This window comes from Eschrichtius robustus, chromosome 1 (assembly GCF_028021215.1).
Source record: "Eschrichtius robustus isolate mEscRob2 chromosome 1, mEscRob2.pri, whole genome shotgun sequence".
NCBI classification, from domain to species: domain Eukaryota; kingdom Metazoa; phylum Chordata; class Mammalia; order Artiodactyla; family Eschrichtiidae; genus Eschrichtius; species Eschrichtius robustus.
The window spans coordinates 28,417,845-28,442,818 of record NC_090824.1 but is presented as its reverse complement, the minus strand read 5'-3'; the positions used below and the strand labels follow the sequence as shown (position 1 = coordinate 28,442,818).

At 38.7% G+C, this 24,974-nt stretch overlaps 1 protein-coding gene across 4 annotated transcripts in view; it reads left to right on the top strand.

Annotated features, from left to right (window-relative positions):
• Positions 1-24,974, top strand: part of LIN52 (lin-52 DREAM MuvB core complex component) — a 119,623-nt gene that overhangs the window by 22,393 nt on the left and 72,256 nt on the right. Inside the window, exon 6 of one of the 4 annotated variants that reach the window (XM_068562144.1) lies at positions 3,619-3,663. The exons of the other annotated variants lie outside the window; for them this stretch is intronic. Coding sequence (XP_068418245.1) covers positions 3,619-3,629 — 11 coding nt within the window. The 3' untranslated portion in view covers positions 3,630-3,663. The remainder of the gene's footprint in view (positions 1-3,618; positions 3,664-24,974) is intronic. 4 annotated transcript variants of the gene reach the window in all.

Sequence of the window (24,974 nt, the reverse complement as noted above, 5' to 3'; positions counted from 1 at the left end):
AAATAGACCTTAAACAACACAGGTTTTTGATGGATGGAAATGGGAAGGGACCATATTCCAGGTGGAGTGAACATTTGGAGCAAGCAGAGTTTCAAAGAACAGCTACGCTCAAGGAACAATATGAGTGATTTAATCTGGTCTTTAAGGAGCCCAGTTTATATTAGGGGTCATAAGGAATAAGAGTAGGGAGATGGGGGCTGGACTGAGGAGGGCCTTGAACTCTTGGGGGTGAGGAATTAGACATAGGTAATGGGGAGCATGTGAAATATTCTTTAAAAAGTATTTTAATGACTATAACATTAACTATATTTTCATTATAGATGGTTTGTAGAGATACTTTATTTACTAAAAGACACTTTACCACAAATCTGTTTATTATAAAGATAAAGAAGAAAGTAGAAATGACCATAGCCTTACAAGTAAGAGATAACCACTGTTAACATTTGATGTGTTTCCTGGCCCTCCCTTTTCTCTTTATGTAGGGATGTGTGTGTTTACATTTTTTCTTGTTCCCATATGTATACACAGACATGCTTTTTAACATAACCGAGGCTATAGTGTATGTATATAGTTTTTGCCTATGCTTTTTTTCCCATTCATTCTATCTTAAGTATTTTTCTTTTTTTTTTTTAAAGAGCTCTAACTTGCATTTTTTTAAAAAAATTTATTTATTTATTTATTTATTTTTGGCTGTGTTGGGTCTTCGTTTTCTGTGCGAGGGCTTTCTCTAGTTGCGGCAAGCGGGGGCCACTCTTCATCACGGTGCGCGGGCCTTTCACTGTCGCGGCCTCTCTTGTTGCGGGGCACAGGCTCCAGATGCGCAGGCTCAGTAGTTGTGGCTCACGGGCCTAGTTGCTCCGTGGCATGTGGGATCTTCCCAGACCAGGGCTCGAACCCGTGTCCCCTGCATTGGCAGGCAGATTCTCAACCACTGCGCCACCAAGGAAGCCCCTTAAGTATTTTTCTGTGTCATTAAAAATTCTACCACTGAAGATTTCTGAGTAGGGAAGTCACACACCTTTAAGAGGCATCATGCATAGGACAGAATGTAATGGTAGAGACAGGAGGCTGGAAGCTAGCAAGGACTCTGAGTCCAGCAAGAAGAATAGAGGGCTTGAATGAATGGTGGCAGTGATAATGGAAAGAAGCATACCAACAGTAGATGTTTCAGGTATATCATTTTCAAGACTAGGTAGGTAAACTGTCTGGATGAATCTTAGGGGGTAAACTGTAATTAGAGTTTACCATGATGTTTTGAGCCTGCTTAATGACAGGGAAGTCAGAAAGAGGAGAGAGATTTGGTTAAACTAAAAAAATCACCTAATTCTTTTACATGTCCCTTAATAGGCAGGCATCTGAATTGTTTTAGAAATAAGTAAAAGGCATTTGTATAGGTTGGTGTTATTAATAGGATGAAAACAATGCTTTTGTCTAGTTAAGTCACATCACCTAGGTAACGTAATGTTTTAGATATTTATTTGTTTTCTCAGGGAAATGAATGTGTGAAATAGGATATTCATAACTTCAGAAATGGATTTTTGGGGTTCCTATAAGCTTTGGCAAATCATTACGCCTCTCAGTTGAATAAATTACGTTCGCATAGTTTTCTTCCACAGTAGTTCTTTTTCATTCAGTTAGCTACCTATAGCTATTCAGGAAATTGTTATGGCCTTTGTATATGGTAGACATCCAAATCTTTGTTAACTGGAAAAAAATTTCAGTAGTTTACATTTGAATAACTGTAATTGGCCCAAAATATTTGATGTTGATGCATCTATTAATTAACAGCAACATTTGGATTATATCAGCACCAGGGTTAAGTCTTCCTATGAGTGAAGACTGAATTTTACATGTAGTTGGAGATTTGTGGGATCTCTAATTGAGAAGGAAGTATACTGCCAAATTGTCTTCCAGAAAGGCACTTCCCACCCTTACCTCCTTGCTAACACCAAGTATTATAATTTTTTAAAGTCATTGCCAACTTGATAGGCAGAATATTAATATCTTGTTTTTATGTTCATTTCTTCACTTGTAAAAATGAACTTTTTTCATGTTTCTTGATCATCTCTGTTAACAAGGACTGGAAATTGAAGAAAATATAATTAAAATTATTTTAACCTGAAAAATAAAGCCAGCAAACTTGATTCAAAAGCACCGTATGGGCAGTGTTGTAATCTGCATTTCTCAAGTACCAGTTGTTTTCTTTGTTTTATGCATTACCATACCATCTCACCATAGTCATTAGCATGGCATCCTATTTAGGTAGTAATACAGTATAAAATCTAGAAATCCCACTTTGAAGGGATTAAGGGTATTCCTTATAATTAGAAATTGTCAATTTAGTCTTAAGTATTTTGTTTTTAAAAATGTATTACGATAATGGGGAAAAAAACATGCCATTATTTCTCATTTTTCCCTTGGTTAACAAATTAGGATACACAGAGCTTCAAATTACCTTTAAGGCTTATAAGCATTCATATCTTTTATCCATTAGTCAAGTTATTGCATAAACCCAACATTGCCTCTGAAATGGTTTTACACACAAAGAGGATTTTACCGTAAAATGCTTGGGGTGTTTTATTCTCTTCTGATTTTGGGGTGGGGAGGGGAAGGATGGAGGTAAGCAGGCAGGGCTTAAATTAATTTGTTCGGGGTTGGTTTCAAAGTAGCATTCTGCATAGTTCTACAAAATGTATAATAGGTAAGAGGATGTACATAGTGAAAGAATTTAAAGTTCAACATTGAATAACCAAGTGAATTATAGTTTATTTATATAGTAGAAGACAGTATAGCCATTAAAAATCTTGTTAAAGCAATAAAGAGCATTTAAGGACAGAAGAATGCTCATTATATGTAAGGATAATTGCAAGTGAAAATGCAAGTGAAAAACTGCAGAACACAAGTCAGCAGTTTTTTTTCCTTCCTTTTCTTTTTTCTCTTTTGTTTTGTTTTGTTTTGAGAGCATGGGCGTAGACAAATGACTGGAAGGAAAAATACCAGTATGTTTTAATGGCTATCTTGAGTGATTTTTAAAAAAAAATTTTCTGAAATTTCTAAATCATCAACAATGGTTACGTTCTATTCTGAATAGGGGAAAACTATCTAAAAAAATAAAGAAAAATTATGTCCCATTCTAGAAACAAAATTATAGTTACTTGAAAGATCTATCTTCTAATATCCTGCACAGTTAAAATTTTAAACTCTTTTATGGACTGTTTCTAAATAAAAATGACTAGATCCATTAACAACAGTTGATCATTTTAAGCAAGTGATGAGTAGCAAAGTGAAAATTAATGATACTTCATTTCCCATCCTTAGCATGTCTTTCCAGAAGTTTGGGAACAAAAGGAATGGTAAGCTGTTAAGTCAGGGGCAAGAGATGATTTAGTTGGCGAAAGAGGCATCTTTTCATAAACAAACATTGGCCAAGATTTTGACCACCTTTACGTTTTCAGCCATTCTTCCCTGTAGCTGGAGAACTGAACTCTAGTATTAACTACTCAGTAGGCGCAAAGAACCATTTAGAATGTATGTTAGTCTTAAATGGAATTGCAGCTGTTTGGTCAAGAAGTAAAATGGACCTAATAATTTTTTTTCCTTTTGGCTTGGAATATATAGCTTTGTTATGACGAAGAGGAGAGGAGAACGGAATAATTGCAGTAGGTATGCATACGAGTTGAGTTTCTTTCCAGGCTTTGGGTGTAAGAATGACTGTTTCTGCTCCTGGGGAAGTAAACTGACATTTTCTGATTTTTTTTGGTTTGTTTATCTATTCATTTAGTTTTTGACATCTAGAGATTTCAACAAAATGAAGAGTGTTTTTTTGTTTTAAATGTAATATCAGTTTCTTTTCTTTTGTTTCTTAGTCCGTAACACTGTTTTGTGTCGGAAATATGATCTGGGAGGGTGGTGATATTGCATGAGAATTTATAGGTGATGACAGAGCACTTTGCTGTAGGAAATCTAGAAAAATAATGACTTTTTGTATCTAGAAGGGAAGTATCTCTAACCAGTAAGTCTAAATTAAAAGCTTGGCAAAAGCTGCCAATGTTTGGTGTAACTGAAAAAGAGTTGAGAAATATAATGTAAAAACAGAATGATATTTTTAAAGGAAGAACTGTTACATTTGATTGACTCTAGTATAGGAGAATACATTTAAAATCGGTTGGGTAATAGTGAAGAATCCTTTGAGAGAATAGTTAAATTTGACAGGTTGAAGTTTTAGATACAGAATACAAAGAGAAAAGAACTAAAATAAGACTTCAGATTCAGGATATAAAAATATTCCACTGTTCCATCATTTTTTTGTTCTTTAATAAAGTTTTCAAAATGGAATTATAATATACATAGAGAAAAGTACACAAATTATAAGGTACAGCTCAATGAATTTTCATAAAAACACTCCCATATAACCACACCCAGAACAGATCAAGAAATAGAACCTTTCCAATATATATAATACCTCCTTCATACCCCTCTCAGTTACTACCTGCCCTTTGCCCAAAGGCAAGCACTATTGTGACTTATAATATCATAAAAGAGTTTTGCTTGATTTTGAGCTTTATATAAATGGCATCACAAACTGTATATTCTTTTGTTTCTGGCTTTTGCTCAACATTTTGATTATGACATTCATCCATGTCATTGTCTTTAACAGTCATATGCTTATTTTCATTGCTGTGTGGTGTATCATTGTAAGAATACAATGTGATTAATTTTTTCATTCTACTAACAATGGACATTTGGACTGTTTCCAGCTTTTGCCTATTACAAGTAAATACTATGAGCATTCTTGGTATATGTCTTTTTTTGGTACACGCATTTTTGTTGTGTGTATAACTAGGAGCAGGATTGCTAGGTTGTGGATGTGTGTGTGTGTATAACTATCTTGCTTTAGTAGATAGTTCCAAACAGTTTTCCAAACTGGTTATACCAATTTACAAGCCCACGGGCAATTTCATTTGTTCTATGTTGTTACCAACAGATACATTCTCAGTCTATTAATATCTAGCTATTAAAGTAGATAGAATGGTATCTCAATGTAGTTTTAATTTTCATTTCCCTAGTGACTGATGAGATTGCTTTTTCATATGTTTACTGAACATTTGGATAACCTCTTTTGTGAAGTGCTTATTGGTATCTCTTGCCCTTCTTTAAAAACTGGATTGTCAATTTAAAAATTGATTTGCAAGTGTTCTTTATATATCTCTGATATGCATCCTTTGTCAGTTACGTAAATTGCAAATATCTTAACCCACTTTGTGGCTTACCTTTTCACTTTCTTAAGGGTGTATTTTAATGAACCAAAGATTGTTTTTTCTCTTAAATTTATGTTTTGTCAAGTTTTAAATCTCTTTAAAAAGTTTCAAGAATAGTACAATAAATACTTGTATACCCTCTACCTGTTTATCAGTTGTTAACATTTGTCATATTGGCTTTATCTATATATATTTAATTTTAAATTTTATTGTTTTATTCTTGAGCTATTTGAGAACTAGCTGCAGACACCATGACACTTCATAAATACTTGAGCATTATTTCTTAAGGACAAGGACATTCTCCTACACATCTACAAAACAGTTAACACACTGAAGAAATTTAACGTAATACAATATGATTATCCGATATGCAATCCATATTCAGATTTCTCTAATTTAAACAGAAATTTTGAATTTTAGTTTGGCAGTATTTTCCTTTTTTGTTAATGCCACCCCTGTCATTTTAGTTTAGGTTGTGATAATGTCAAAGCTGTAGTATTTTAGAAATAAATAGTAAATTGCTAGTGTAACTTGGGCTGGCTAGTTCTTCTCTCACTTCTTCTCCCCCTTGGGAATATCAGAATATCATTATTGCTATTGAATGAAAAAATTCAAATAGAGAAAGTGAAGGTATGTTTTCCTCAACTCACTGGTTTCCTGATTTGATGTGTAAGTTTCCTGACAACCTTGTTGAGTGATGCATTTTTATATGTGTTACCATTTGTCATTTGCAAATCCTTGGAAAACTACTTTCCTTGAAAAACCAAAGCATCTTAACTGTCTTCTCTGTTGACTGACTTGGGCACTGCATGAGAAAAGAACTTGCATAATGAACTAACAACACAGTTGATGCATATAATTATTTTAGCATAGGAAAAGAAAGAATGAGGAAGATTTTAGTTTCACATTAGTAATTAAAACTTGCTTCACTTGATTGTAAAAACAGAAGGCAGATCTTTTTGTATGTATTTGGAAACCATTATGACTAGTGGTATAAGAAATATAGAGTGAATTGGTAATATAAAATGGAAACAGCAGATCTAAGTAATGGAGAATTGTTAGAACAGAGAAAAGTTGTTTGGGTGGGATGGGGAAACCACAGGGAATTACACTGGAGCCATTGATTTCAGTTGGATTATTAATGACTTAGATAAATGCTGTGTTTATAGACCTAACAGTTTGACCTGGACTGGGAAATCCACCCTGTGCAGTGGATTAATTTTAGAAACAGTTGAGCCTGCTAGATAGGTTTCTTTTGAGGAATAGTTGTTTTTTGTTTTTTTTTTTAATTTTTGTTTATTTGTTTATTTATGGCTGTGTTGGGTCTTCGTTTCTGTGCGAGGGCTTTCTCTAGTTGTGGCAAGTGGGGGCCACTCTTCATCGCGGTGCGCAGGCCTCATTATCGCGGCCTCTCTTGTTGCGGAGCACAGGCTCCAGACGCGCAGGCTCAGTAATTGTGGCTCACGGGCCTAGTTGCTCCGCGGCATGTGGGATCTTCCCAGACCAGGGCTCGAACCCGTGTCCCCTGCATTGGCAGGCAGATTCTCAACCACTGCGCCACCAGGGAAGCCCCTGAGGAATAGTTTTAAACATTAAAAAAAAAAAAAAAAAAGGCAACAACTTCATGGGGATTGGAGATACATCTTGTGAAAATGAACCTGTGTCCAATTCCCCAGTCAACTAGAAAGAAAAGGAAAAAGAGCCTGGGGAAAAAGAGCTTGTTTGGGCATCTTTGTTGTGAAGGTTTAGGGAATCAGCTTTAGCACTGTACACAGTCTTTAGTGGCTTACTGTTCAGCATAGTTTTTCTTTTAAAGTTCATAGACCCTTTATATAAATGAGTATATTGTAACTAATGTAAAACATGTGAGCAATGACTTTAAGTCCCTATTTCATGGATCCAAAACATGTCCACTGGAAGATTAGTATAATTGTTAGACATTTTGGGAGATTGTTTTTAAGAAGAGACTCTTTTTTTTGGCTCATCGCCCAGCTTGCCAGCTTGCGGGATCTTAGTTCCCCAACCAGGGATTAAACCCAGGCCTGGGCAGTGAAAGCACTGAGTTCTAACCACTGGACCGCCAGAGAAGAGAACCTCTTAAGAGGCCAGAACCAAGGAATTATATCTTATCTATAATTGGTAGGTTGCAAAGCTTAAGTCTGTCGAGTTTAAAAAAAGGTTTGGAAAAGTATACTATCTTATTATAGTGTACTAACATATAGGAATTGCATTTTCACACTACAGCTTAAGAAATACCTCTGTTTGAGGAAACTAAGGCTAGTGGAGAGAAGCGATGACCTGAACATAACCTAAGGAGAAGAACAATTACCTGAAGATAAGTAAGTAGGAACCAGGTGATAAATAGCTAATAGGAAAGGACAAAATAGTGATTAAGAGCTTGGATTCTGGAGTCATACAGCCTTATTATGAATCGCAATCTACCACTTAGGCAAATAACTTAATTTTCTAAGCCCTAGTTTCTTCATTTGTGAAATGGAGATGAAAACCTTAGAACAGTAATTATCAAACTTTTTGGTGTCAGGACTTCTTTACACTCTTTTTTTTTTTTTAATTAATTAATTAATTTATTTATTTATTTTTCGCTGTGTTGGGTCTTCGTTTCCGTGCGAGGGCTTTCTGTAGTTGCGGCGAGCGAGGGCCACTCTTCATCGCAGTGCGCGGGCCTCTCACTATCGCGGCCTCTCTTGTTGCGGATCACAGGCTCCAGACGCGCAGGCTCAGTAGTTGTGGCTCACGGGCCCAGTTGCTCCGCGGCATGTGGGATCTTCCCAGACCAGGGATTGAACCCATGTCCCCTGCATTGGCAGGCGGATTCTTAACCACTGTGCCACTGTGGAAGTCCCTAATTAATTTAAAAATAGGAATAAACCCATTACATGTTAGCATAAATGTTTTTATGAAGAATAACTATTTTCCAAACAAAAAATATTGAGAAGAGTGGCAGTTTTTACATTTTTCAAATGTCCGTAATGTTTGGATTGATAAAAAGTTGGATTTTCATATCTGCTGCTTCTTTCAATATGTTATGATTATCTTTTGTTAGGTAGTCTCTAGAAAACTTCACTGTTCACTTGTGAGAGAATGTGTGAAAAAGGCATCTTAGTATCATATGTATAGTTTTGAACTCAGGGACCCTCTGAAAGGGGCTTAGTGATCCCCAGGGTCCCCAGAGGTTTCCTGACCATTCACTGTGAGATCTGTTACCTTAGAGTGTTGTTTTGATGATTTAACTCAATATTATTTATAAAACTGTAGCATAATGTTGGCACTTAATAGATGCCTAAAAATATTAACTGCTGTTATCATTATGGGCAGCATATGAGAAGTTTTAAGCATAGTAGGCATGTAATCATATTTACTTTCTTAAAAGGCTCACTTTGCCAACATGGTAGAAGATGGATTGGTAACACAGAAAAGTGGTATCAGGGAAACAAGTTAGATTTCTTTTAACTTCCCAGTGGAAATGGAGAATACGGATGGGTTCTAGAAGTCTGAGTGGTAGAATGGAAAGGCTTAGTGACTGTGGATATATTGGGGTCAGGGAGTTCTGGGCAGTAAGAATGAGGAATCAAGAGTGACTCAGGTTTCTGGCTTGAGTAAATATAGGAAGAAGAGCACCTTTGAGAAGAAAGATTGGGGAATTCAGTTGTAAGTGTAAGTGTAGGCTATCTAGATGGATATACCCAGGAGATAGTTGAATGTATGAATCTAGAGCACAGGAAGTAGAGTTTTGGACATCATCAGTTTGTAGGTTCTAGTTAAAGCCACAGGTGGGAAGGAGATCAGCCAGGGAAGATGTGTAACATTAAAACAGAACCCTGGGGACTTCCCTCGTGGCACAGTGGTTAAGAATCCGCCTGCCAGTGCAGGGGACACGGGTTCGAGCCCTCGTCCGGGAAGATCGCACATGCCGCAGAGCAGCTAAACCCGTGCGCCACAACTACCGAGCCTGCGCTCTAGAGCCCGTGAGCCACAATTACTGAGCCCACATGCCACAACTACTGAAGCCCGTGCGCCTAGAGCCCATGCTCCACAACAAGAGAAGCCACCACAATGAGAAGCCTGCGCACTGCAACGAAGAGTAGCCCCCGCTCGCCGTTAACTAGAGAAAGCCCGCGCACAGCAATGAAGACCCAACGCAGCCAAAAATAAATAAATAAATAAATAAAAGACTTGACCTTTAAAAAAAAAAAACAGCCCTGGTGTGGTAGGCAGCCTCTATTTATGCCTTTGTGTGACCTTTTCCTCTTGAGTGTGGGCTAGATCAGTGACAGCAAAAGTAATGGAATGCTACTTCTGAGATTTAGTTACAAAAAGACCATGACTTGTGTTTTGTCCCCCATCATGCCCTTTTTGGGGAAACAAGCTGCCTTGTTGTGAGTGTGCAGAGAAAAACTGACTTGGAAATTATAAGATCCTGGTCGTTGGAAACAGACCTATTCTTCTACATACTAACTTGACAAGTTACCTCTCTCTGAGCCTCATTTTCCTTGTCTGTAAAATGAAGGTAATAATAATACTTACTGGGTTCTTGAGAGGATTAAATTGGACAATGATTATAAAATGCCTAGTATGAATCTTCATGACCTTGGATGTAGCCATGAATTCTTACATATGACACCAAAAACACAAGCAGCAGAAGAAAAAATAGATAAATTGGATTTCATTAAAGTTTAAAACTTTGTTCATCAAAGAACATTATCAAGAAAGTGAAAAGACAACCATTGAATTGGAGAAAACTTTTAAAAAATTGAGATATAATTGACATATAACAGTTTCATGTTACAATATAATGATCACCACAGTAAGTCTGTCATCACACATTGTTACAAATTTTTTCTAGTGGTGAGAAGTTTAAAGATCTGCTCTCTTAGCAACTTTCAAATATATAATACAGTATTGAAAGAATACTTTTGCAAATCATATATCTGATAAGGGTCTAGTACCTAGAATATATAAAGAACTCTTATAACTCAAAAACAAGAAGACAGAGAACCCAATTTTAAAATGGGCAAAGGACTTGAGTGGACATTTCTCCAAAGAAGAAATAGAAATGGCCGATAAGCACATAAAAAGATGCTAAACATCTTTCATTAGTCATTAGGGAAGTGTAAATCAAAACCACAACGGGATACCACTTCACACCGACTAAGATGGTAATAGTAATGATAATAATAATAATAATAATAATAATAATAATAATAATAGAAAATAACAAGTGTTTGCAAGGATATGGTGAAATTGGAACTCTCATATATAGCTGGTGGGAATGTAAAATGGTGTGGCCACTGTGAAAGTTTGGCAGTTCCTTGAAAGGTTAAACACAGAATTACCATATGACCCAGCAATTCCACTACTAGGTATATACCCAAAAGAATTGAAGACAAGTACTCAAACAGATACTTGTACACAAATGTTCATTCAGTACTATTCATGATAGCCAAAAGATGGAAACAAACTCAAATGTCCATTAACAGATGAATGGATAAACAAAATATGGTATATACATACAACAGAATATTATTTAGCCATAAAAATGTAGTACTGATACACGCTACAACGTGGGTGAATCTCAGAAACATTATACTAAACAATAGAAGCCAGACACAGAAGATCACATATTATTCCATTTGTATGAAACATCCTGGGTATGTAAATTTGTAGAGACAGAAAGCAGATTGGTGGTTGCCAGGGACAAGAAAGAGTGGGAAGTGGGGAGTGACTACTTAATGGGTATAGGATTATTTTGCGGGCGGGGGGAGTGATGAAAATGTTTTGTAACTTGATATAGGTGGTGGTTGCACAATATTGTGAATATAGTAAATGCCATTGAATTGTACACTTTCAAGTCACTTCTAAAAATTTGAATTCACCTCAATAAACAAAAATGCATAGTATGGTATGTGACACCTAGTAAGCTATTGATAAATTTTAGATTTTACTATTGCCTAGTGCACCTTTATCAGGAGTTTAGCTGTGTGATGTTGGGCATCAGTTTCCTCAGTTGAAAAATGAAGTTGTTGGACTAAAGACCTCTCAGATCCTTACAGCATTAAAATTCTATATTTTAAGACATAGTATTTAATTCTTGTATAGGAAAGACCCCCTCTTACCCCTCCCATGTGTCTCCTTTACTCTCACATCTCTAGCACACTCACAACACGACACTGGATGTGTGGGAGTTTTTTGTTCCCCACACTAAGCAATTCTGTGACATCAGCTAGGTGTTCTACAGTTTAACTCAATTCTGACACTATCTACCTGGAGATCGTATCAGATTCCACAGATTGAGGGCTGGGTCCCTCAGGGCTCCCCTCTGCGCCCCCCACCCCCGCCATCAGATGCCAACTATAAGTCCAGGTTGTCGCCTGTGCTTTGGTTGTAAATCGGATGTTCCCACAATCCCCTCCTCAGGTTTAATTAATTTGCTAGAGCAGCTCCCAGAACTCAGGAAAACAGCTTACTTACTGTTTACCAGTTTATTATAAAAGGATACAGATGAACATCCAGGTATGTGGGGTGGGGCATGGAGCTTTCGTGCCCTCTCCAGACGTGTCACTCTCCCAGCAACTCTACATGTTCACCAACCTGGAAGCTTTCTTATGGAGGCTTCAATCATGTAGTCATGAGACATTATTAACTCCATTTCCAGCCTCTCTCCTCTCTGGAGAATGGAGGTCGGGGTTGAGAATCCCAAGCTTCTAATCATGGCTTGCTCTGTCTGCTGACCAGCCCCCATCCTGCAGTACACTAAGAGTCACTTCATTAGAACAAAAGATACTGCTGTCACCGAGGAGACTCCGAGGGGTTTAGGAACTTTGTGTCAGGAATCGAGTCAAAGACCAAATATTAAAATAAAAGATGCTTCTAACACTCTTAGGAAATTGTAAGCGTTTTAGGAGCTTTGTGCCAGGAACCAGGGGCAGAGACCAATATATATATTTTCTGTTATCTGACTTTCATACAGCAAATATTTGTTGTGTATCTTCACAGTACTGTGCTAGGCACCAAGGACTTGGCAGTACATAAGACAGAGATAGTTCCTGCTGTCATAGAGCTAACATTCTAGTAGATAAGGCATTACACAAATAATTATTTGCCACTAAGTTGTTCTAAGTACAATGTGGGGCAGGAATAGTTCTCCTGAGAAAAAAGACATTTAGGTATGAAGAATGAGTAGAAATTAACTGAGTGAAGGGAAGGGAGATGAGGTTTCTAGAGGAAGTATCAAAATCTGGTAGTGGGAAGGAGCATGGTGCCTTTGAAGAACTGAAAGAAGGCAAATGTGACTGGAACTCAGACAGTGACTGCTGAAATAGACTGCTGGATCATGTAAGACTTCTCAGTTGTGTTAAGGATGTTGGACATTATTCTAAGAGCACTAGCAAGTCAGTTAAGGGCGTGGGCAAGCAATATTCAGGTTTTGGCCATGTAGAGAATGGTTTGGAGGGGGGCATGAGAAGAACTACAGACTAAGTAGGAGATCATTGCAATAGCCAAGACTGTGGTGCCTAGAACTAGGGTACTGATAGTGGACAGGGAGAGAAGTCCTTGAATTTGAGAGTGATTTACGACAAAGTATAAGTCTTGATTGATTGGCTGTGGACGATGAGAGAAGGGGGAGGGAGGTGTCAAGGATGACTCCAGGGGCTTCCCTGGTGGCACAGTGGTTAAGAATCTGCCTGCCAATGAAGGGGACATGGGTTCGATCCCTGGTCCGGGAAGATCCCACATGCCATGGAGCAACTAAGCCTGTGCACAACAACTGCTGAGCCCGCATGCTGCAACTACTGAAGCGCACACACCTAGAGCACACGCTCCACAGCAAGAGAAGCCAGCACAATAGGAAGCCCGTGCACAGCAACGAAGACCCAATGCAGGCAAATAAATAAATAAATAAATAAATAAATAAATAAATAAATAAATAAATAAATTTTTTTTTTTTTAAAAAAAGAAGGATGACTCCAAGATTTCTCCCCTGGGCATGTAAGTCAGAGGCATGCAGACAACAATGGAAGGACTTTTGCTTTTGGCTCAGATGGAATATCAGGGACTAGATTCACCTTCCCACCTGAAACAGTTTTTGTTAATTACAAAATATACGAACAGTGGTTTTTAGGACACTGGACATCAGGCAACAAAAGATAGTGGTCCCTGAGAATTAGGAAGTAAATGAGATGAGCACTGTGATTGTCTCAGCTTACTGCTTTGAGAGAGTTTCCAGGCTGCAGTGCAGGGAGGGGGAACCCAGGCAGAGACCAGCAGGCTCCCTGAGTTGAAGAAACAGAGCTAGGCATCTGGAGAGACCAAGGCAGCTAGAGGTCAAGACAGAGTACCGGAGGGGAGAGGGCTGCACAGAGAGAACCCTGGAGATCTGCAGAGGGTCCTCCTAAAGTAATCAGCTGAGTACTGATCGGTGCAATCTTGTGAGGAAACCACTTGAGGCTCAAGAGAGAACCATCTGAAAGGATTACAGGGAACAGTGGCTGGCACCACAGGGTTTATTCCCACCAGCCAGACTGGAAAATTCTCATGAGTCAGAAGGGTTTGCCTCAGTAGTGGTGAAAACATTTGTCAAAAGTTACCAGGCTGGACACTTCAAATATGTACAGTTCATCATATATGAATTATACCTCACTAAGGATCGATCCATCAATCAATCGATTGATTGATTTAATTTTTTTTCCCTCTCCCCTCAAGGATTTATTCAATTCAACAAACATTTAAATTAACTAAAATGAGCCAATCACTGTGCTAAAAGTTGAGGGATGCATTGGTAAGCAAGGCAATCACGTGGAAGACACACATCAAACAGTTACAAAAATAATCTGTAGTGAGGGTTGTGATGAGTGCTGTGAAGAAATATAAGATTCCATAACAGCAGATATCTGTGAGACCTCTTCTGATCTGTAGGCAGTGACCAGAGAATGAAGGCTTTTCTGAGAAAGAGACAAAAAGAGTCTGCAGTCTGTCGCTAAAGCTTTTTTAGAAAGAACAGTAGTGGAGGAACAGATTTGTAAGGGAAGACAAGTTTTGTTTTTTTTTTAATTGAAGTATAGTTGATTTACAATATTGTGTTAGTTTCAGGTATACAGCATAGTGATTCAGGTTTTGTTTTTTGAGTTTTTTTGCAGATTTTATTTCATTATAAGTTATTATAGGCTACTGGGTCTAATTTTGTGTGCTATACAGTAAATCCTTGTTGCTTATCTATTTTATGTATAGTAGTTTGTATCTGTTAATCCCATACTCCTAAATTTCCCCCTACCCCCTCCCCTTTGGTAACCATAAGTTTGTTTTCTATGTCTGTGAGTCTGTTTCTGTTTTCTATATAGATTCATTTGCATTCTTTTTTAGATTCCACTTAAAAGTGGTATCATACAGTATTTGCCTCTCTCTGTCTGACTTATTTCACTAAGCATAATATTCTCTAGGTCCATCTATGTTCGCTGCAAATGACAATATTTCATTTTTTATGGTGGATTAATATTCCAATTTATATATATATACACATATATATATTATGGGCACTGGTGTTGCTTCCATGTCTTGACTATTGTAAATAGTGCTGCTGTGAACATTAGGGTGCATATATCTTTTCGAATTAGTTTTTGTTTTTCAGGATATATACCCAGGAATGGGATTGCTGGATCATATGGTAGCTCTATTTTTAGTTTTTTAAGGAACCTCCATACTGTTTTCCACAGTGGCTGCACCAGTTTACGTTCCGATCAACAGTGTACAAGGGTTCCCTTTTTTCTACACCCTCTCCAACATTTATTATCTGTAGACTTTTTGATGATAGCCATTCTGACTGGTGTGAGGTGATACTTCATTGTAGTTTTTTTTTTTTTTCAGTTTCTACTTATTCTTTTTTTTTTTTTTAACATCTTTATTGGAGTATAATTGCTTTACAGTGTCGTGTCACTTTCTGCTGTATAACAAAGTGAATCAGCTATATGCATATGTATATCCCCATATCCCCTCCCTCTTGTGTCTCCCTCCCACCCTCCTTATCCCACCCCTCTAGGTGGTCGCAAAGCACCAAGCTGATCTCCCTGTGCCATGCAGCTGCTTCCCACTACCTATCTATTTTACATTTGGTAGTGTATATTTGTCAATGCTACCCTCTCACTTCATCCCAGATTACCCTTTCCCCTCCCCATTTCCTCAAGTCCATTCTCTACGTCTGTGTCTTTATTCCTTTCCTGCCCCTAGGTTCATCAGAACCTTTTTTTTTTTTTTTAGATTCCATATATATGTGTTAGCATATGGTATTTGTTTTTCTCTTTCTGACTTACTTCACTCTGTATGACAGACTCTAGGTCCATCCACCTCACTACAAATAACTCAATTTCGTTTCTTTTTATGGCTGAGTAATATTCCATTGTATATATGTGCCACATCTTCTTTATCCATTCATCTGTCGATGGACACTTAGGTTGCTTCCATGTCCTGGCTATTGTAAATAGTGCTGTAATGAACATTGTGGTACATGACTCTTTTCTTTTTTTTTTCCCTTATTCTTTGTTTTCTTTTGTTTTTTTTTAAATTTAATTTTATTCATATTTTTATACAGCAGGTTCTTATTAGTCATCCATTTCATACACATCAGTGTATACATGTCAATCCCAATCGCCCAATTCATCACACACCCCCCACACCCCCCCCCCCCCCGCCGCTTTCCCCCCTTGGTGTCCATACGTTTGTTCTCTTCGCCTGTGTCCTAATTTCTGCCCTGCAAACCGGTTCATCTGTACCATTTTTCTAGGTTCCACATAAATGCGTTAATATACGATATTCGTTTTTCTCTTTCTGACTTACTTCACTCTGTATGACAGTCTCTAGATCCATCCACGTCTCTACAAATGACCCAATTTCGTTCCTTTTTATGGCTGAGTAATATTCCATTGTATATATGTACCACATCTTTTTTATCCATTTGTCTGTCGATGGGCATTTAGGTTGCTTCCATGACCTGGCTATTGTAAATAGTGCTGCAGTGAACATTGGGGTGCATGTGTGTTTTTGAATTATGGTTTTCTCTGGGTATATGCCCAGTAGTGGGATGGCTGGATCATATGGTAATTCTATTTTTAGTTTCTTAAGGAACCTCCATACTGTTCTCCATAGTGGCTGTATCAATTTACATTCCCACCAACAGTGCAAGAGGGTTCCCTTTTCTCCACACCCTCTGCAGCATTTGTTGTTTGTAGATTTTCTGATGCCCATTCTAACTGGTGTGAGGTGATACCTCATTGTAGTTTTGATTTGCAGTTCTCTAATAATTAGTGATGCTGAGCAGCTTTTCATGTGCTTCTTGGCCATCTGTATGTCTTCTTTGGAGAAATGTCTATTTAGGTCTTCTGCCCATTTTTGGATTGGCTTGTTTGTTTTTTTTAATATTGAGCTGCATGAGCTGTTTATATTTTGGAGATTAATCTTTTGTCCGTTAATTCGTTTGCAAATATTTTCTCCCATTCTGAGGATTGTCTTTTTGTCTTGTTTATGGTTTCCTTCGCTGTGCAAAAGCTTTTAAGTTTTATTAGGTCCCATTTGTTTATTTTTGTTTTTATTTCCATTACTCTAGGAGGTGGATCAAAAAAGATCTTGCTGTGATTTATGTCAAAGAGTGTTCTTCCTATGTTTTCCTCTAAGAGTTTTATAGTGTCCAGTCTTACATTTAGGTCTCTAATCCATTTTGAGTTTATTTTTGTGTATGGTGTTAAGGAGTGTTCTAATTTCATTCTTTTACATGTAGCTGTCCTGTTTTCCCCGCACCACTTATTGAAGAGACTGTCTTTTCTCCATTGTATATCCTTGCCTCCTTTGTCATAGATTAGTTGACCATAGGTGCGTGGGTTTATCTCTGTGCTTTCTATCTTGTTCCATTGATCTATGTTTCTGTTTTTGTGCCAGTACCATATTGTCTTGATTACTGTAGCTTTGTAGTATAGTCTGAAGTCAGGGAAACTGATTCCTTCAGCTCCGTTTCTTTCCCTCAAGACTGCTTTGGCTATTCGGGGTATTTTGTGTCTCCATACAAATTTTAAGATTTTTTTGTTCTAGTTCCGTAAAAAATGCCATTGGTAATTTGATAGGGATTGCATTGAATCTGTAGATTGCTTTGGGTAGTATAGTCATTTTCACAATATTGATTCTTCCAATCTAAGAACATGGTATATCTCTCCATCTGTTGGTATCATCTTTAATTTCTTTCATCAGTGTCTTATAGTTTTCTGCATACAGGTCTTTTGTCTCCCTAGGTAGGTTTATTCCTAGGTATTTTTTTTTTTTTTTTTTTTTTTTTATTTTTAAAGATTTATTTTATTGATTAATTGATTGATTGATTGATTGCTATGTTGGGTCTTCATTTCTGTGCTAGGGCTTTCTCTAGTTGCGGCAAGCGGGGGCCACTCTTCATCACGGTGCGCGGGCCTCTCACTATCGCGGCCTCTCTTGTTGCGGAGCACAGGCTCCAGACGCGCAAGCTCAGTAGTTGTGGCTCACGGGCTCAGTCGCTCCGCGGCATGTGGGATCTTCCCAGACCAGGGCTCGAACCCGTGTCCCCTGCATTAGCAGGCAGATTCTCAACCACTGCGCCACCAGGGAAGCCCTATTCCTAGGTATTTTATCCTTTTTGTTGCAATGGTAAATGGGAGTGTTTCCTTAATTTCTCTTTCAGATTTTTCATCATTAGTGTATAGGAATGCAAGAGATTTCTGTGCATTAATTTTGTATCCTGCAACTTTACCAAATTCATTTATTAGCTCTAGTAGTTTTCTGGTGGCATCTTTAGGATTCTCTATGTATAGTATCATGTCATCTGCAAACAGTGACAGTTTTACTTCTTTTCCAATTTAAATTTATTTATTTATTTATTTATGGCTGTGTTGGGTCTTCGTTTCTGTGCAAGGGCTTTCTCCAGTTGCGGCGAGCGGGGACCACTCTTCATCGTGGTGCGCAGGCCTCTCACTGTCGCGGCCTCTCCCGTTGCGGAGCACAGGCTCCAGACGTGCAGGCTCAGTAGCTGTGGCTCATTGGCCTAGCCGCTCCGCGGCATGTGGGATTCTCCCGGACCGGGGCACGAACCCGTGTCCCCTGCACTGGCAGGCGAACTCCCAACCACTGCGCCACCAGGGAAGCCCCTTCTTTTCCAATTTGTATTCCTTTTATTTCTTTTTCTTCTCTGATTGCTGTGGCTAGGACTTCCAAAACTATGTTGAATAATAGTGTTGAGATTGGGCAACCTTGTCTTGTTCCTGATCTTAGAGGAAATGGTTTCAGTTTTTCACCATTGAGAACGACGTTGGCTGTGGGTTTGTCATATATGGCCTTTATTATGTTGAGGTAGGTTCTCTCTATGCCTACTTTCTGGAGAGTTTTTATCATACATCGGTGTTGAATTTCGTCAAAAGCTTTTTCTGCATCTGTTGAGATTATCATATAGTTTTTATTCTTCAATTTGTTAACATGGGGTATCACATTGATTGATTTGCATATTTTGAAGAATCCTTGCATTCCTGGGGTAAACCCCACTTGATCATGGTGTATGATCCTTTTAATGTGCTGTCGGATTCTGTTTGCTAGTATTTTGTTGAGGATTTTTGCATCTATGTTCATCAGAGATATTGGCCTGTAGTTTTCTTTTTTTGTGACATCGTTGTCTGCTTTTGGTATCAGGGTGATGGTGGCCTCTTAGAATGAGTTTGGGAGTATTCCTCCCTCTGCTATATTTTGGAAGAGTTTGAGAAGGGTAGGTGTTAGCTCTTCTCTAAATGTTTGATAGAATTCGCCTGTGAAGCCATCTGGTCCTGGACTTTTGTTTGTTGTAAGATTTTTAATCACAGTTTCAATTTCAGTGCTTGTGATTGGTCTGTTCATATTTTCTATTTCTTCCTGGTTCAGTTTCGGAAGGTTGTGCTTTTCTAAGAATTTGTCCATTTCTTCTAGGTTGTCTATATATTGGCATATAGTTCCTTGTAGTAATCTCTCATGATCCTTTGTATTTCTGCAATGTCGATTGTGACTTCTCCTTTTTCATTTATATTTCTGTTGATTTGAGTGTTCTCCCTTGTTTTCTTGGTGAGTCTGGCTAATGGTTTATCAATTTTCTTTATCTTCTCAGAGAACCAGCTTTTAGTTTTATTGATCTTTGCTATTGTTTCCTTCATTTCTTTTTCATTTATTTCTGATCTGATCTTTATGATTTCTTTCCTTCTGCTAACTTTTGGGGGTTTTTTGTTCTTCTTTCTCTAATTGCTTTAGGTGTAATGTTAGGTTGTTTATTTGAGATTTTTCTTGCTTCTTGAGGTAGGATTGTATTGCTATAAGCTTCCCTCTTAGAACTGCTTTTGCTGCATCCCATAGGTTTTGGATCGTCTTGTTTTCATTGTCATTTGTCTCTAGGTATTTTTTTATTTCCTCTTTGATTTCTTCAGTGATCTCTTGGTTATTTAGTAGTGTATTGTTTAACCTCCATGTGTTTGTATTTTTTTACAGTTTTTTTCCTGTAATTGATATCTAGTCCTCATAGCGTTGTGGTTGGAAAAGATACTTGATATGATTTCAGTTTTCTTAAATTACCAAGGCTTGATTTGTGACCCAAGATATGGTCTATCCTGGAGAATGTTCTATGAGCACTTGAGAAGAAAGTGTATTCTGTTGTTTTTGGATGGAATGTCCTGTAAATATCAATTAAGTCCATGTTTTTTAATGTGTCATTTAAAGCTTGTGTTTCCTTATTTATTTTCATTTTGGATGATCTGTCCATTGGTGAAAGTGGGGTGTTAAAAGTCCCCTACTATTATTGTGTTACTGTCGATTTCCGCTTTTATGGCTGTTAGCATTTGTCTTATGTATTGAGGTGCTCCTGTGTTGGGTACCTAAATATTTACAATTGTTATATCTTCTTCTTGGGTTGATCCCTTGATCATTGTGCAGTGTCCTTCTTTGTCTCTTGTAATTCTCTTGATTTAAAAGTCTATTTTGTCTGATATGAGAATTGCTACTCTGGCTTTCTTTTGATTTCCATTTGCATGGAATATCTTTTTCCATCCCCTCACTTTCAGTCTGTACGTGTCCCTAGGTCTGAAGTGGGTCTCTTGTAGACAGCATTTGTACGGGTCTTGTTTTTGTATTCATTCAGCCAGTGTATGTCTTTTGGTTGGAGCATTTAATCCATTTACATTTAAGGTAATTATCGATATTTATGTTCCTATTACCATTTTCTTAGTTGTTTTGGGTTTGTTTTTGTAGGTCTTTTCCTTCTCTGTGTTTCCTGCCTAGAGAAGTTCCTTTAGCATTTGTTGTAAAGCTGGTTTGGTGGTGCTGAATTCTCTTAACTTTTGCTTATCTGTAAAGGTTTTAATTTCTCCATCAAATCTGAATGAGATCCTTGCTGGGTAGAGTAATCTTGGTTGTAGGTTTTTGCCTTTCATCACTTTCAATATGTCCTGCCACTCCCTTCTGGCTTGCAGAGTTTCTGCTGAAAAATCAGCTGTTAACCTTATGGGGATTTCCTTGTATGTTATTTGTTGCTTTTCCCTTGCTGCTTTTAATATTTTTTCTTTGTATTTAATTTTTGATATGTTGATTAATATGTCTCTTGGCATGTTTCTCCTTGGATTTATCCTGTATGGTACTCTGTGTGCTTCCTGGACTTGACTGACTATTTCCTTTCCCATGTTAGGGAAGTTTTTGACTATAATCTCTTCAGATATTTTCTCAGACCCTTTCTTTTTCTCTTCTTCTTCTGGGACCTCTATAATTCGAATGTTGGTGTGTTTAATGTTGTCCCAGAGGTCTCTGAGACTGTCCTTAATTCTTTTCATTCTTTTTTCTTTATGCTGCTCCCTGGCAGTTATTTCTACCATTTTATCTTCCAGCTCACTTATCGGTTCTTCTGCCTCAGTTATTCTCTTATTGATTCCTTCTAGAGTATTTTTAATTTCAGTAATTGTGTTGTTCATCAGTGTTTGTTTGCTCTTTAATTCTTCTAGATCCTTGTTAAATGTTTCTTGTATTTTCTCCATTCTGTTTCCGAGATTTTGGATCATCTTTACTATCATTACTCTGAATTCTTTTTCAGGTAGGTTGCCTATTTCATCTTCATTTATTTGGTCTTGTAGGTTTTTACTTTGCTCCTTCGTCTGTAACATATTTGGTTGTCATTTCTTTTTTTTTTTTTTTTTTGATGTGTGGTGCTGTATTCCTGTCTTACTGGTTGTTTGTCCTGAGATGTCCAGCACTGGAGTTTGCAGGCAGTTGGATAGAGCTGAGTCTTGATGCTGAGATGAGGACCTCCGGGAGGCCTCACTCTGATTGATATTTCCCGGGTTCTGAGGTTCTCTGTTAGTCCAGCGGTTTGGACTTGGAGCTCCCACCACTGGAGCTCAGGCCCAACCTCCGACCTGGGAACCAACATCCCGCAAGCTTCGTGGCATGGTAAAAAAAAAAAAAAAAAAAAAAAAGAAAGAAAGAAAAAAAGGAGCAGTACAATATCAAAGAATAAAAAGCAAAGTAAAATTAGAAAGATAAAAAATATATTAGGAAAAATAAAACTATAATTGAAACAACTGCAACAAGGTAAATTAAAACCACAACAGAAAAAAGAAACAAAAATGGGGAGGGGGGGAAACAAGCCAAAAGGAGAGATCACTAACAAAGTATAAAGAATAAAATTAGGAAAATAAAAGACCTATTAAGAAAAATAAAAAAATCAACAACAATGAATCAACAAGGTAAAACAGAACCCCAATCTAAAAGAGGAAAAAAGAAAAGAAAAAAAAAGCCTTGGCTATGGGGGTAGAGTTTAGTTGGGGGGTGGAACTTAGGCAGGGGTCGGGTTTAGGGTGGGGTGGGACCTAGGCGGGTGGGAGGGGGTGATGTTTGAGCATGGGGCGGGGCCTAGGCAGGTTGACGTTCAAGTGTGGGGTGGGGCCTCTGCTTAGGACCTGGCAGAAGGGGAGAGGCAGCATGTGGAAAGGAGGGCCTCTGGAGAGTGGCGTTCCGGAGTTTGGAGGTAAGGCCCTGAGTGAGGGTGTGTGGGTGGGGTTTAGGCCCAGCTCATTAGAGGCGGTCTCTGAGTGTAGAGGTGGGGCCCTGGGTTGGGGTGTAGGTGTGGGGCCTGGGCTCTGCATGGCAGGAAGGAGGCTCTGAGGGCAGAGGATTAGGTCCTGGAGCCCAACAGGCTTCCCAGTGCCAAAGCGGACAAGGAAAGCACTGGCCCAGTTCCCTTCCGTTCCTTCATGCCCCTCCCCCACCATCTCTCCCAGGGTATCCCCCGTTGCTGCTGGACCCCTAACTGTGGGTGGGTCCTGCTAGGAACTCCTTTCCTCCCCCAGCCACCCCTCAGGGGTGCCAGTCCCAGAGGTCTGGCCTTTACTTTTGCTCTCCCTCCCTCCCACTCCCTCAGGACCCACGTGGCTGGAGGGGGCCTAGGTGGGCAGAGGATCAGGCCCGGGATCTCAACAGGTTTCTGGGGGTCCAAGTGGGCAGGGGAAAGCTCGCCATGCTCCCTTTTGATCCTCTGCCCTCCCAATGGTTCCCCAGTTTCCCCCTTTGGGCCTGGGATACCTTCCCCTCCCCCAGCCGCCCCTCGGGGGCGCCAGCCCCGCCCTACCTCTACTTCTTCTCCCCCTTCACTCCTCCCACACGCCACATCATACCCGATTGCTGCGGGTTCCTCCCGTCCCCTTAGGTGTCTGTGGTCCCCCACCAGTGCCTGGTAGGTGCCCTAATTGTGAGGAGACGAGAATTCCACGTCCTCCTAGAATGCCAATTTGACTCCGTCCTTCATTGTAGTTTTGATTTGCATTTGTCTAATAATTAGCGATGTTGAGCATCTGTATGTCTTCTTTGGAAAAATGTCTATTTAGGTCTGCCCGTTTTTTGATTGGGTTGTTTGTTTCTTTGCTAATGAGTTGTATGAGCTGTTTGTATTTTTTGGAAATTAAGCCCTTGTCAGTTGCATCTTTTGCAAATATTTTCTCCCCTTTCATAGGTTGTCTTTTCATTTTGTCGATAGTTTCCTTTACTGTGCAAAAGTTTTTAAGTTTGATTAGGTCCCATTTGTTTATTTTTGCTTTTCTTTCTTTTGCCCTGGGAGAGTAATCTAAGAAAATATTGCTACAATTTATGTCAAAGAATGTTTCACCTATGTTCTTTTCTAAGAGTTTTATGGTGTCATGTCTTACATTTAGGTCTTTAATGAGTTTGATTTTTGACATGGGGTTTGGCTTTGGATGTGAATTCTCCATTGTATAGACAGTTGAATGCATGGATGAGTGAGGAATGAGTGAAAGATAGGACATGGAAATAGGAGTTTGGCTATTGAGAGGGAGAAAGGGTGATAGCGAGAGGGAGAAGTGGAGTCAAAGTTTCTTGTTTGCTTTAGGACAGTAGACTTATGTTTGTTTAAATTCTGGTGGCAAAGATGGAAGACAGTGGTGAAAAGGGATAAAGTGTAAGTAAGGTTCCTGAGAGGGCTTGAAGGGTTAGGGTTTAGAGCACAGGTGTACTGGCCTTAGATTGAAGAGAGCTACTGGATTGTAACACGAGGAAAGAGAGAATAGATGAAAGTGCAGGTTTGTGAGTTGATGGGAAGGTGAGAGAGTGCCTCTGTGTTGGATCACAGATTTTCCTTTGCTGTATCTCTCCACTTTAAGTTATATGAACATATGTCAGGAAATGAAGAGTAATTAAATATGCTTTTAATAAGTTTTTTTTAGATTAATTAATTAATTTTTGGCTGCGTCGGGTCGTCGTTTCTGTGCAAGGGCTTTCTCTAGTTGCGACAAGCGGGGGCCACTCTTCATCGCAGTGCGCGGGCCTCTCACTATCGCGGCCTCTCTTGTTGCAGAGCACAGGCTCCAGAAGCGCAGGCTCGGTAGTTGTGGCTCACGGGCCCAGTTGCTTCGCGGCATGTGGGATCTTCCCAGACCAGGGCTCGAACCCATGTCCCCTGCATTGGCAGGCAGATTCTCAACCACTGCGCCACCGGGGAAGCCCTAAATATGCTTTTAATGCAGGATGGCAACCAAAAATTTTAACATGATTTAGGAGTTAAGTTTTTTATTCTTAAGTACTCTGGTTTCTTGTTTGCCTATGCAGGCCATCCTGCAACAAATAACCAGCCCAAATCTCACCCCCCATTGTCCAATGTACTTTGTTAGATACCACAATGGTGCCTTGCCTGGGTTTCAGTAATCTTGAGTATATTCCTAGTGTCAGCTTAGGAGTGCTTCTAACTGAGATTTAAAGGATAACCAAGAAAAACACTTGTTTGTATATACACAATGACTTTTTTTTTTAAGAAGTAAAGAGAGTTTTCTGGCCTTAAAGATCTCAGTTTGGAGTGTCTTACTCTTTTCAAAATAACATCTAGTGTGGGGAAAAACAGCTTCTAAAATGTAAAAGCTCTGCTGGGTTTTCTTTAGAATAAAAATGGTCGTGTAGCATTGTAGAGAAGATTAGAAATGGTGTGAGTGAAGTGCTTAGCATAGGTCTAAGTAAAGCAGCTAGATTGTAGTGTAAATGATGTAACTATATACACGGTTTATGTCAAAGACTATAAGAACAAGAGATATTGCTTATCGAACTGAAAAGAATTGTTAAAGAGTCATAGAATCTTTTTTGTGATATGTATTTTAAAAGTTAAGTATGAGCTTTATTTTTTTCCTACTATAAAACAAT